Source organism: Tursiops truncatus, chromosome 1 (genome assembly GCF_011762595.2).
Source record: "Tursiops truncatus isolate mTurTru1 chromosome 1, mTurTru1.mat.Y, whole genome shotgun sequence".
In the NCBI taxonomy this organism is placed as follows: domain Eukaryota; kingdom Metazoa; phylum Chordata; class Mammalia; order Artiodactyla; family Delphinidae; genus Tursiops; species Tursiops truncatus.
Genome location: NC_047034.1, coordinates 70,975,617 through 70,985,902, shown reverse-complemented (window position 1 = coordinate 70,985,902; position 10,286 = coordinate 70,975,617). Strand labels below are relative to the sequence as shown.

The 10,286-nt window shown below is 50.0% G+C and overlaps 2 protein-coding genes across 5 annotated transcripts; one reads left to right on the top strand and one right to left on the bottom strand.

Moving 5' to 3' along the window:
- The first annotated feature begins 59 nt into the window (after nt 1-59).
- On the top strand, nt 60-6,302 carry METTL25B (methyltransferase like 25B). 4 transcript variants are annotated; one of them, XM_033857070.2, is made up of 8 exons: nt 61-198; nt 2,621-2,745; nt 2,984-3,091; nt 3,555-3,617; nt 3,852-3,995; nt 4,447-4,928; nt 5,347-5,531; nt 5,960-6,302. In XM_033857070.2, exons 2-8 carry the CDS (start codon nt 2,641-2,643, stop codon nt 6,079-6,081), a joined length of 1,209 nt encoding a protein of 402 aa, XP_033712961.1. In that variant the 5' UTR covers nt 61-198; nt 2,621-2,640; the 3' UTR covers nt 6,082-6,302. The 4 variants fall into 4 exon arrangements, with proteins under 4 accessions (XP_073662138.1, XP_033712961.1, XP_033712957.1 ...); XM_033857066.2 differs by having other exon boundaries at nt 67-198; nt 2,899-3,091; XM_073806037.1 differs by having other exon boundaries at nt 60-198; nt 702-3,091.
- Nucleotides 6,303-6,635: 333 nt separating this feature from the next.
- MRPL24 (mitochondrial ribosomal protein L24) lies at nt 6,636-10,286 on the bottom strand. Its single transcript, XM_004311884.4, has 6 exons — nt 10,162-10,286; nt 7,847-8,090; nt 7,671-7,766; nt 7,360-7,463; nt 6,968-7,098; nt 6,636-6,866 (listed from the first exon to the last, which is right to left on the bottom strand). The coding sequence occupies exons 2-6, from the start codon at nt 8,027-8,029 to the stop codon at nt 6,730-6,732; spliced, it is 651 nt and encodes a 216-aa protein (XP_004311932.1). The 5' UTR covers nt 8,030-8,090; nt 10,162-10,286; the 3' UTR covers nt 6,636-6,729.

The window sequence follows — 10,286 nt, the reverse complement described above, 5'->3', positions numbered from 1 at the left end:
AAGCCCGGGTCCCGGACCCGCGTAGTCCTGACCCAGGTTACCGCCTCACTGCATTCTCCCTCCCCGCGCCACCGGCTGGGACCCGGAATGCCGGGGGTCTCCGCCCGGGGCCTCTCTCACGAAGCGAGGAGGCAGCTAGCTGTGAACCTCACCCGGGTCGTGACGCTCTACCGTTCCATCCTGGACGCCTACATCATTGTGAGGCCACAGGGTTGTGGGTGGGGTGCTCCTGGTTATGTGGGTGGCTCCCTAGCCACGGCAGGGGAAGAATGTAGAGTTAGCTTCTGATCTCTTTTCTAATGTTTATTCAGTCTTCTGTCTGTACAAGAAAGGGTTAAAGCTGGGGCAGCCCCCCCCTTCTTTTTCTTTCAGATGACCTAAATATTAATAGTTTTAGCATCTAGGTTGTTTTTCTAACCCTCTCAAGTCCAAAGTAATAAAACGCATGGACATTTGAGCCATGCTGCTGCAGCTACGTTAAACTCTCCCAGAAACATGTGAGGTGTTTCGAGAACACACATGTTCATTCATTCAAGCTTTGAATAAATTCCTGGCTTTGCAGTGTAATGGACAATTCCAACTTTGGAGTTGACAGACTTGGACTAGAATCCTGCCTCCCCTACTGTGTTAACCTTAGGCATAAAAAAAAACATTCCTCCTAGCCTCAGTTCCTGAGCGGTAAAATGGATCTCTTTTTGAAGGATCATTGTGAAGAATAAATGAGATGATGTATAAATGGCACCAACATCCACCGAATTGTTCAGCTCCCAAACCCAGAAGCTATGCTCGATTCAGCTCTTTTCTTCATTGATCTACGATCCAGCCCTTCAACAAGTCCTATTGGCTCAACTTCCAGAATAGATCCAAATTCACCCATTTGTCTCCATTGCCATTGCTACCACCCTAGGACAAGCCAACATCATCTCTCTCCTGGACTACTTCCTAACTGATCTCTCTGTTTGCTTCCTCTCCTCCATACCCAGTTCTTCACAAAACAGCCAGATTAATCTTTTAAAAATGTAAATCTCACCAGGACACTTCTTGCTTCTTAGGTATTTTGATGAAATTGTAATTCTTTACCATTACCTATAAAACCCTACATGATCTGTCCCCTGCTCTCTTTTAAACCCCATCACATTTCAGTCTCTCCCACATTCACTGTACTACACTGATCTGTACACTACTGATCTGCCTGGAATGTTTTTCCTCCACAGAAAGGCAATTGAGTAGGGTGGTTAAGAGCAAGAACTCTAGAGTCAAATTGGTTTCAAATCCCAGCTGTGCCACTTACTAGCTTTTTGACTTAGACAGAATACTTAATTGCTGTACTTTGGTTTCCTTATCGGTAAAATGGGGGATAAAAATAGTACTATCTCATAGGGTAATTGTGAGGATTAAATGCATTAATATACGTAAAATGTTTCAGACAGTGCCTGGCATATTATAGTATTCTGTGTTTGCTATTACCTGAATTTTTAAAAATTGAGATAGAATTGACATTTTAGTTTCAGGTGTATAATATAGTGATTTGTATATATTATGAAATGATTACAGTAAGTCTAGTTAATATCCATCACCGTACATAGCTACATTTTTTTCTTGTGATGAGAACTTTTAAGATCTTCTCTCAGCAACTTTCAAGTGCACAGTACTTTCAAGTATACAATACAGTATTATTTACTATAGTCACTATGGTGTACATTACATCTCCATGACATTTATTTTGTAACTGGAAGTTTGTACCTTTTGACCCTCCTCACCCATTTTACCCACCCCCACCCCCTGACTCTGGCAACCACTGCCTGAATTTTTTTACATGTGTTGTTTCCTGTTCATCATTCAAGTCTCAGCTCAAGTGTCACCTTCTCAGACAAGTCTTCCCTCATTGCTCTAAAATAGTACTGTCTCAAACTCTCCATTGTTACTGTTTCATTAGTGTTTTATTGTCTATGTGGCATTTGATGTTATCTGAAATAATTTTTTAAAATGTAAGCTCTGTAAGAGCAAGGATCTTGTCTGTCTGCTTCATTGTTTGTATCCCCTGAGCCTAGGATAGAACTTGGTGCCTAACCAAAGCTCCAGAATTTGTGTTGAATAAATGAATGAATAAAAATACATTCTGGCAGGGAATTCCCTGGTGGTCCAGTGGTTAGGACTCGGCGCTTTCACTGCGGAGGGCCTGGGTTCAATCCCTGGTTGGGGAACTAAGATCCCACAAACCACGCAGTTCGGGCAAAAAAAAAAAAAAAAAACACCCAACATTCTGACATATATAATGTCTGGCACATCTAATGGTAGGTTACTAGATGGTAACACTAATACTGGGCGTCAGTCACTGTGGTGTTGAGGATGCAGATGTGAAGCCACCATCCCTGCCCTTTAGTTGAGTGGAGGAAACAGACACATAAATAAGTGGGGACACTGCTAAAAGGAGAGATGTGTCCAAAATGCAGTTTGGGCTCAGAGGAAGGAGGGGGAGGCTAGAGCAGGCTTCAGAGAAGAGATGACAGCCAATGAGTAGAGGTGCCTGTTAGTTGCAGCCAGTGGCCATGTGTTGAGTGGGGCAGGGAAGGATGGGAAGAGTAGTAGCCTGTTGATTGCTTCTCCCTTTCCCCTACAGGAATTTTTCACAGACAACCTATGGGGCACACTCCCTTGCTCATGGCAGGAAGCCCTGGATGGACTGAACCCGCCACAGCTGGCCACACTGCTGCTGGGGAAGCCTGGGGAAGGGGAAGTGGCCAGGTATGGGCAAGAGGGCACCTGTGTTGGGGGGCTTGGTGCTGAGCCCTGCAGGGAGCCATTGCTCAGAGTCTCACAAGGGCTTCCTGGGTTGTAAACTTGCACACTCAGGATGCAATGGGACTATTCACTGGGGGCCTGGGTGGGCTATCTCAGGTACAGGTCGGTGTGGCCACTCACCCTGCTGGCCCTGAAGTCCACAGCCTATGCCCTGGCTTTTACCCGGACGCCTGGGTTTCAGACCCCCTCAGAGTTCCTGGAGAACCCCAGCCAGAGTTCCCGACTGACAGCTCCATTCCGGAAACATGTCAGGCCCAAGAAGCAGCATGAGATTCGGAGGCTGGGAGAGGTGAGGAGATGGCTGGGGTATAGGTGGTATCTGGGAGCCTGGGGACTCCTTAAGCCTATGGGTTACAAAGGTGTGGGCACCTTATATTACCTGCAGGACCAGAGGCCCCAGAAGGTCCCTTCCTTGTCAGATACACTATAATCATATCTTCATCCTTTTGCTGGGTTGTTTGGTGGCTGTATTTGAATCACTGGCTTAATCTTGTTCTGATAACCTTCACAATCTGCTCACGGCTTCACAGCAGGGCTCTTGTTCTGTGGAGGAGACTGAATCACTAGCCTGAGAGGAGCAAAGACAGTAGCCTGAGCCTGGGGTCAGCACACCCCATTTTGGTTTCCATGTCTCTTGTCTCTTCCCTCTACCCATCTTCCTCTGCCATCTTCAGCTCCTCCACCCTCATTATGGGTGTTTGCCCTGGGAGCCAACACCAATGGCAGGAGACCTTTGTTCCCTCCTCTTTCAGTTGGTGAAGAAGCTGAGTGACCTCACAGGCTGCACCCAAGTTGTGGATGTAGGCTCAGGCCAGGTGAGCCAGACCCCTAATGTTCTGGTTTTTTGTTGTGGGGATAGAACAGCTGGAAGACAGGTTATCGGGCCACAGGCCCAGGGAGGCAGGTGCTAAGGAGTGGTAGAAGCAAGCTGGGCAGAATTTAAGCCTTCTGGGGGCCTAGGACCCAGGCGTCCAAACCACAGACAGGGAGGGGGACAGTGGAGAGGACACTGAACGGGGCTGTCTCCACCCTCCCTCTCGGGACTCCAGGGCCATCTCTCCCGCTTCATGTCCCTGGGGCTGGGGCTGATGGTGAAGAGCATTGAAGGGGATCAGAGACTGGTGGAGAGAGCCCAGCGCCTAGACCAGGAGCTCCTGCAGGCTCTGCAGAAAGAGGAGAAGAGGAACCCACAGGTAGACCAGCCCTTCCTGCAGCCAGGACCGTGAGAGCAGGGTCTGCTTGGCTGGAATTGGGCACCAAGGCTAATTCCCTCTTTTAAGTTTCTCAGCTTGACATGGCGTGTCTCTATTTCTGCTACCCCTTTCCCAAAGCCTCCTCATATCTTAAAGGCACCTTCTAGTTAAAAAGTGCTTTCCACACCGATATGTCCTTCTCACAGCCACCTGTAAAAAGTGGCCAATCAAATGAGGAAGCTCAGACGAAAAGACCTGCAGTTACTAATAACAGACCCAGAATCTATCCCATCTCCTGATTTAAAGTTCCACTTTCTCCTCTGCCCCAGTTTCTCCCCCACCTTCCTCCTTGGGAAGGAACTCGGAGGACAGATCCATTCCCGTGGCTTGAGGTGGCACGGGGACGGGAAGCCGGCTTCCCATCTGCCTCTGTTCTGTACTGCCTCCACAGGTGGTCCACACTGGCCCTCGCCACCGCCCCCACCATGTGGTTAGGTGGGTAGACCCCACGGCCCTGTGTGAGGAGCTCCTGCTTCCACTGGAGAACTCACCTCAGAGTGAGGCCCGCTTGCTGCTGACAGGCCTCCACGCCTGTGGGGATCTGAGTGTTGCCTTGCTGAGGCACTTCTGCCGCCCTGAGGTGGCGGCCCTGGCCTCAGTGGGCTGCTGTTACATGAAGCTGAGTGACCCCGGTGGCTACCCACTGAGTCAGTGGGTGGCTGGGCTGCCCGGCCGTGAACTGCCCTACAGGCTACGGGAGGGGGCCTGCCACGCCCTGGAGGAATACGCTGAGCGGCTGCAGAAAGCAGGCCCTGGCCTCCGAACCCACTGCTACCGGGCAGCACTGGAGACAGTCATCCGGCGTGCCCGGCCCGAGCTCCGTCGGCCAGGCGTTCAGGGGATCCCCAGGGTCCACGAGCTCAAGATTGAAGAGTGAGGCTGGGGAGTTGGGGGGGGGGCGTGAGGAGGGGGGTATCACCTACTGGAGGTATGACTCCCCTCCCACCCTCAACTGTTTAGCATGTCCTGAAGAAAATCTAAACGTGCTGGGAGGAGGGGAGTGATTTTGAGTTCTGAAGCAGCTTCAAACTTTCTTTAAAAGGCAGTTGTCACTCTTTTATCAAGTTTTTGAAATGCTAAAAATATGGCTAAATAATTGGACAGATTAGGATGAAAATAAATTTTTGGATTGATTTGCTATTGGACAGACAGCTCACAGCCAGAAAAACATTTAAAAATGCCTTAGGGTGGCAAATCTATTACAGCTGGAATTGAATTAGGAATGGACAGTTTGAATGGGGGAGGAGGGTTCTAAAACCAAACTGAGTGCTGTCTGTGGCTGACCCCACAGATACGTGCAGCGGGGGCTCCAGCGGGTGGGGCTTGACCCCCACCTGCCGCTGAATCTGGCTGCCCTTCGGGCCCACCAGGCCCAGGAGAACCGTGTGGTGGCCTTCTTCAGCCTGGCCCTGCTGCTGGCCCCGCTGGTGGAGACACTGATTCTACTGGACCGGCTGCTCTACCTTCAGGAGCAGGGTGAGGGTGGCCAAAGCAGGGACCCAGGGCCAGAGGGGCTGGAGTTCTAGGGCTCTCCTTCAGGTCCTGGCCCCTGCACCTGCCAGGACTAGGTTCCTTGCTGTGGTGATTCTCAGACCAGCTGCTTCAGAGTCAGATGGGGGAAGGGGAACTTGTTAATGCAAATTCCTACTGAATCTGCCTGTGGTGGTACCTCCCTGAGGTGCATTTTAAGCCAGCATCCCAGGCACTGAGAACCTACGATGTGCTGCAGACTGCCTCCTCCCGAGTCAGTGTCTCGGGCACTCATGTTCCTGGAGAGCTGGGTCTCCTTAGACCCCCTGGAGCCTCCCTCATGGGGAAAAGGGGCTATGCCTACAGGCTAAGCAGGAAGTGGCTAAGAGTCTGTTCCATTTCTCCCCTTCTGAGTAGCCCTGCCTTTCTCATAGGCTTCCATGCTGAGCTCCTGCCCATCTTCAGCCCTGAACTCTCTCCGAGAAACCTGGTTCTGGTGGCCACCAAAAGGCCTCTGGGTGAGACCTTCTCTGTTCTGGAGACTGAAGACAGCTGACACAGCCTGAGGAAGGGCATATCTCAGACCCCATCTGAAACTGCCAGGTACCACACTGGGTGGCGGAGTCTTCACCCACCTCCTCAGCCAGAGAACCAGCATCCTCCGTGGAATCCTGGTTCCCTACAAACCTTCAGCTTCATACCCTTTCTCTCCCTCTGTGTGTTATGTAACATTATGCAAAAAGTTATTTTTAATTTATTAAAAAATTGAAATCTTTACTTCTCTGTCTTTTGTATTAAGTATAGGAAAGGACAGACATGCACCCTCCCTACCGAATCCTGCAGAGGTGCTAAATTAGGTCTCACATCCCCAGTCCCCACTGTCTTCCCTAACAGGTAGCACCTTGTTACTCAGAGGTCTCCATGGAGGGAAGCTGTCTCTCCCTTAGATCTCCATCCCAGAATCTGCAGGCCCTGCCCTTTGGGAGGACCACCTTAAGGCTGGCTAACTTCTATCCAGGTTTTGTCATAACATCAAGACAGATGCTCCCTCCCTCAGTCCTTGAAACAGGCGTTAGGGGTGCCAGTCTACCAAAAGACAGCAGCTGCACACACAGGACCCAAGGCTCTTTATTAGAGTCTGAAGAAGAGGTGGCCCCAATCTTCAAGGTTAAGGCAAGGAGGGGAGAAGCAGCTCTCCCCAGACTCAATACCAATAGACTTTCTTATGTCTCCGAGTCTCCTGGATCCCCATCGCCTCCATCACCTCCTCCTCCAGTGTCTTTAGACTGGGCACATAGGTTTTTTCTAGAGCATCTTCCACTGATGTGTCTTTGGGGCCACCTATTGAGCCAGAGAAAAGAAGATGGGTGGGAGGGCTTCTTAACATCCCTTACTCCCACTCCTCCCACCCCCCCACTTCTTGCCGCCTCACCCAGCCTCACCAATCCATGTTTCAGGGACGATGCCATCAGCTCTGGGAAATTCAGGTTTAGGGATAATTCTTCCTGATCTTCTGGAGACTCGTACCCGCTCTCCTGCCTCAGTGAATCTCCACTCCACCTCAGTGGGTTTCCTAGGGGATAGAAGAAGTGAGGCCAGCCAAGGAGTTAGGTCTCCCTCCTATGTTCCAACCCGAAAGTCAATGACTAAGAACACTAAGGTCACCATCTCGTTTCTCTGCTACCCCTGCACTGGGGTTTCCTACGGGGGGTCATGGATGGCCCCTCTCAATTTTCAGCACATCCAACCCACCATTCCCTTTGGATAAACATGGTCAACAGCTGTGTGGACTCAGAGGGCAAGAAACCCTCTGACCAGAGCCCCATGTGCTTGCCTGTCCACAGGATCCACAAGTTTGACCTGGTTGTGGAGCAAGGGTGCTTCGCTGGGGATCATGGTTCCCCGGTAATCCACGGTCTTGCCAACATAGCGATAATGCTGTCCAAAAGAGGAGGGGGCTATCAGAACCCAGGAGGTGAGAAGGGGGCTTGTCTACCACAACTCAGAGCATTCAAGTTGAAAAGCAGAAGGTTCAGTTGTCTCACCATCCCCTCAGCCAGTCTCTGGCCTCCCTGTGCTGCTCTTAGTGGACAGGGACGGATGGCACAGGCTTCCTGAGCATCGCCATCCTCACTCTTCACTTACTGTATTCAGCCCCTCCACGACCACCCAGTTTCGCTGCCGGATAACTTGAACCACTTTGCCTTGCTTCCCAGCGTCCTTGCCTTCTAGGATCTCGACCTGTGGGAAGAGATGACCGTCAGGGAAGGAGATCCTTGCCCAGGAGCACCCCGCCACCCTACCCCATCTGAGATTCTCACCCTGTCCCCACAGAACAGATGCCAGTCTTCATCAGAGATAGGTTCCACAGCCACCCGGCGCCGCCTAGTTCCTGGAGGGTTCTTCTTCTTGTCTGACAAGGAGCCTGGGCGGCTCATCCCATAGCGGTAATTGGGAGGCAGAGTGACCTTGGATGCCAAGGCCAGCAGAGCAGAGAGCCGCATGGCTGGAGACTGTGAGAAATCCCCTGGCCGGTGAAAGACCCAGAAATCTTCCTAGTTGGCTCTGGGGTAGGACAAAGAAAGGGGCAAAGAAACAAGGGAAGCAACATTTTCTTAAGCACTTACTTCATGGCTCAATGGACTTGATCTTACTGAATCCTCACAAGATATTATCTTCGCTTTACAGATGACGATAGAGACTCAGAGAAGTTAAGTGACTTGTCAATGGTCATAAGGCTACTATGTGGGAGAATCAGCATTCAAAGCCACATATATCTGACTTCAAAGTCCAAAACTTCATTGAGGCCAGGGACCATGTTATCTAGATCACCCTTGAATCCAGCAGATCCCAGCAGGGCCTGGCATGTAGTAGGTACTCAATAAAAAGTTATTTAATAAATGCACCAACAGCAAGATGGAAAGAAAACAAGTAATGGACAAAACACTGGCGTAAAGCCAGAAAACAGGCAGTTATAAGGTAAAACAATCAAACAGGTGGCAGAGATAAAAACTGGGATTAAAATGTCCCTACCAAATGTCCAATTCCTAATCTCAATCAGGAAATAACCACTTCTCCCTAAGATAGTTTCTTTTCTAAAGGAAAAGGACCCAGAACCAGACTCTAGGATTATAGAGTCCTACATTTCCAAACTAAGTATGTACTCTAAGCCTCCCAATTTTGGATAATGGACTAAACCAATGGGGCGGTGAGACAACTGAGGGCAAAAATAGTAAGTGCTTCAGTTTGCTGAGCACTTGCTACCTTCCAGTTGCCATGCGAAGTGCTTTCCTGTATCATCTCATTTAAGCCCAAGGACAACTGATGAAGGAGGTACCATTAACCTTGTTTCATAGCTAAGAATAAAGCCTAACTTAAAAGTACAATTAAAGTGCACTCTAATGACATTAAAAGCTCTGGATTGGGAATCAGACGACCTGGGTTCTAGTCCCCGCTCCACCACCAACTTATTCTGTGACCCTAGGCAACTTGACTTCCGAGCTTCAGTTTCATCATCCATAAAACTTTACAGGGTTGTTTCTGTCATTCGAGTTATTTTTAACATTTTAACAAAGCAATGTACAGAATCATGTGGATAGTATCCTTTTTTGGGTAAATTAAAAAATATATATTCTATCACAGACATAAATATTTACAAGAAGGCAACAGGGAACAAATAAAGTACTTGTTTTGGAGATGAGGAAGTTTGGGAGGGCTATTTCTTTCCATCTTGTTCCTTTCCATAACGTTTGCATTTTCTAACCACGTACCTTTAAAATAATACATCAGCTGGTTTATCTGAACAGTGAGATATCAGGTCATTTCTCTTCTCTATACGGAAAAGACCTAATATTATTTTTAATTAATGCTGGATGAATGTTAGGGCCTTGGTGTTCCCATTCAGAATCAAAAAATGCTTAGGGAGCACTACTATGTGACAGGTCTAATGCTAGGAACTTCACTATTCCCAGCATTTGATCTTCACACTGCTCTCCGCGGGAGGTTGACAGGGGACGAGGAAACCAAGGCCCTGAGAGCTGGAGACTTGCCCTAGTTCATGACTTGATAGAAGCAGAATTCTCTGGCGGTCCAGTGCTTAAGACTTTGCGCTTCCACTGAAGGACTGTAGGGGGCACGGGTTCCAACCCTGGTGGGGGAACTAAGATTCCGCAGGCCGCGCAGTGCGGCCCCCAAAAAAGACAATCTTAAGACCCGAGACTCCTGCGTGATTGCTGCAAGACGTCCCTTAACCTCAGCTATTCAAGATCTGAAGTTCTGGGAGGAGATCCCAGAAGCCAGCCCCCTAGATGTTTTCCTTTTTTTTCACCAAACCCTGGAGAGGCTGGTGCCCTTCCGCAGTGGGGCTTTCATGGCGCGCTCTGGGGCGCCGTGCTAGGTAGTGAGGTAGAGCGTCTGCTCCCTCAGACCCCGGCTCCAAAGGCCCCGCCGGCCCCATCTTAGGTACGGGTGATGTCCATCCCCCAGCAGTCTTCAGCAACCACCCGCTCCGAGCTTCCGAAGCAGGGAGACCTCGGACGAAGCCACTAAGCCATGCCAGGGTAAAAGAAGGCTCTTCCCGCTCCCGCTCTCGGACCAGCCCAAAGCTGCCAAAACGTCCGGGCCACGCGGTTCTCACCTCCGCTTCCCGCTGAGCCCCGGAGCCTCCGCCAGTCCCTTCTGCACGTGGGACCTAAGCCCCGCCCCACAGCGTCCCCCGGCTTTCTGGGAAAAGTAGTCTAATGGTACAATGGACGCGCAACG

Bases quoted from the DNA above. Each gene is read 5' to 3' on its own strand.
- METTL25B (XM_033857066.2), top strand. From the start codon at position 88: ATGCCGGGGGTCTCCGCCCGGGGCCTCTCTCACGAAGCGAGGAGGCAG. The intron at 199-2,620 runs GTGAGGCCACAG...TTTCCCCTACAG, and splicing joins TCCTGGACGCCTACATCATT to GAATTTTTCACAGACAACCT. The intron at 3,092-3,554 runs GTGAGGAGATGG...CTCCTCTTTCAG, and splicing joins AGATTCGGAGGCTGGGAGAG to TTGGTGAAGAAGCTGAGTGA.
- MRPL24 (XM_004311884.4), bottom strand. From the start codon at position 8,029: ATGCGGCTCTCTGCTCTGCTGGCCTTGGCATCCAAGGTCACTCTGCCT. The intron at 7,767-7,846 runs GTGAGAATCTCA...CTCTTCCCACAG, and splicing joins ATCTGTTCTGTGGGGACAGG to GTCGAGATCCTAGAAGGCAA. The intron at 7,099-7,359 runs GCAAGCACATGG...TCTATCCCCTAG, and splicing joins CTTGTGGATCCTGTGGACAG to GAAACCCACTGAGGTGGAGT.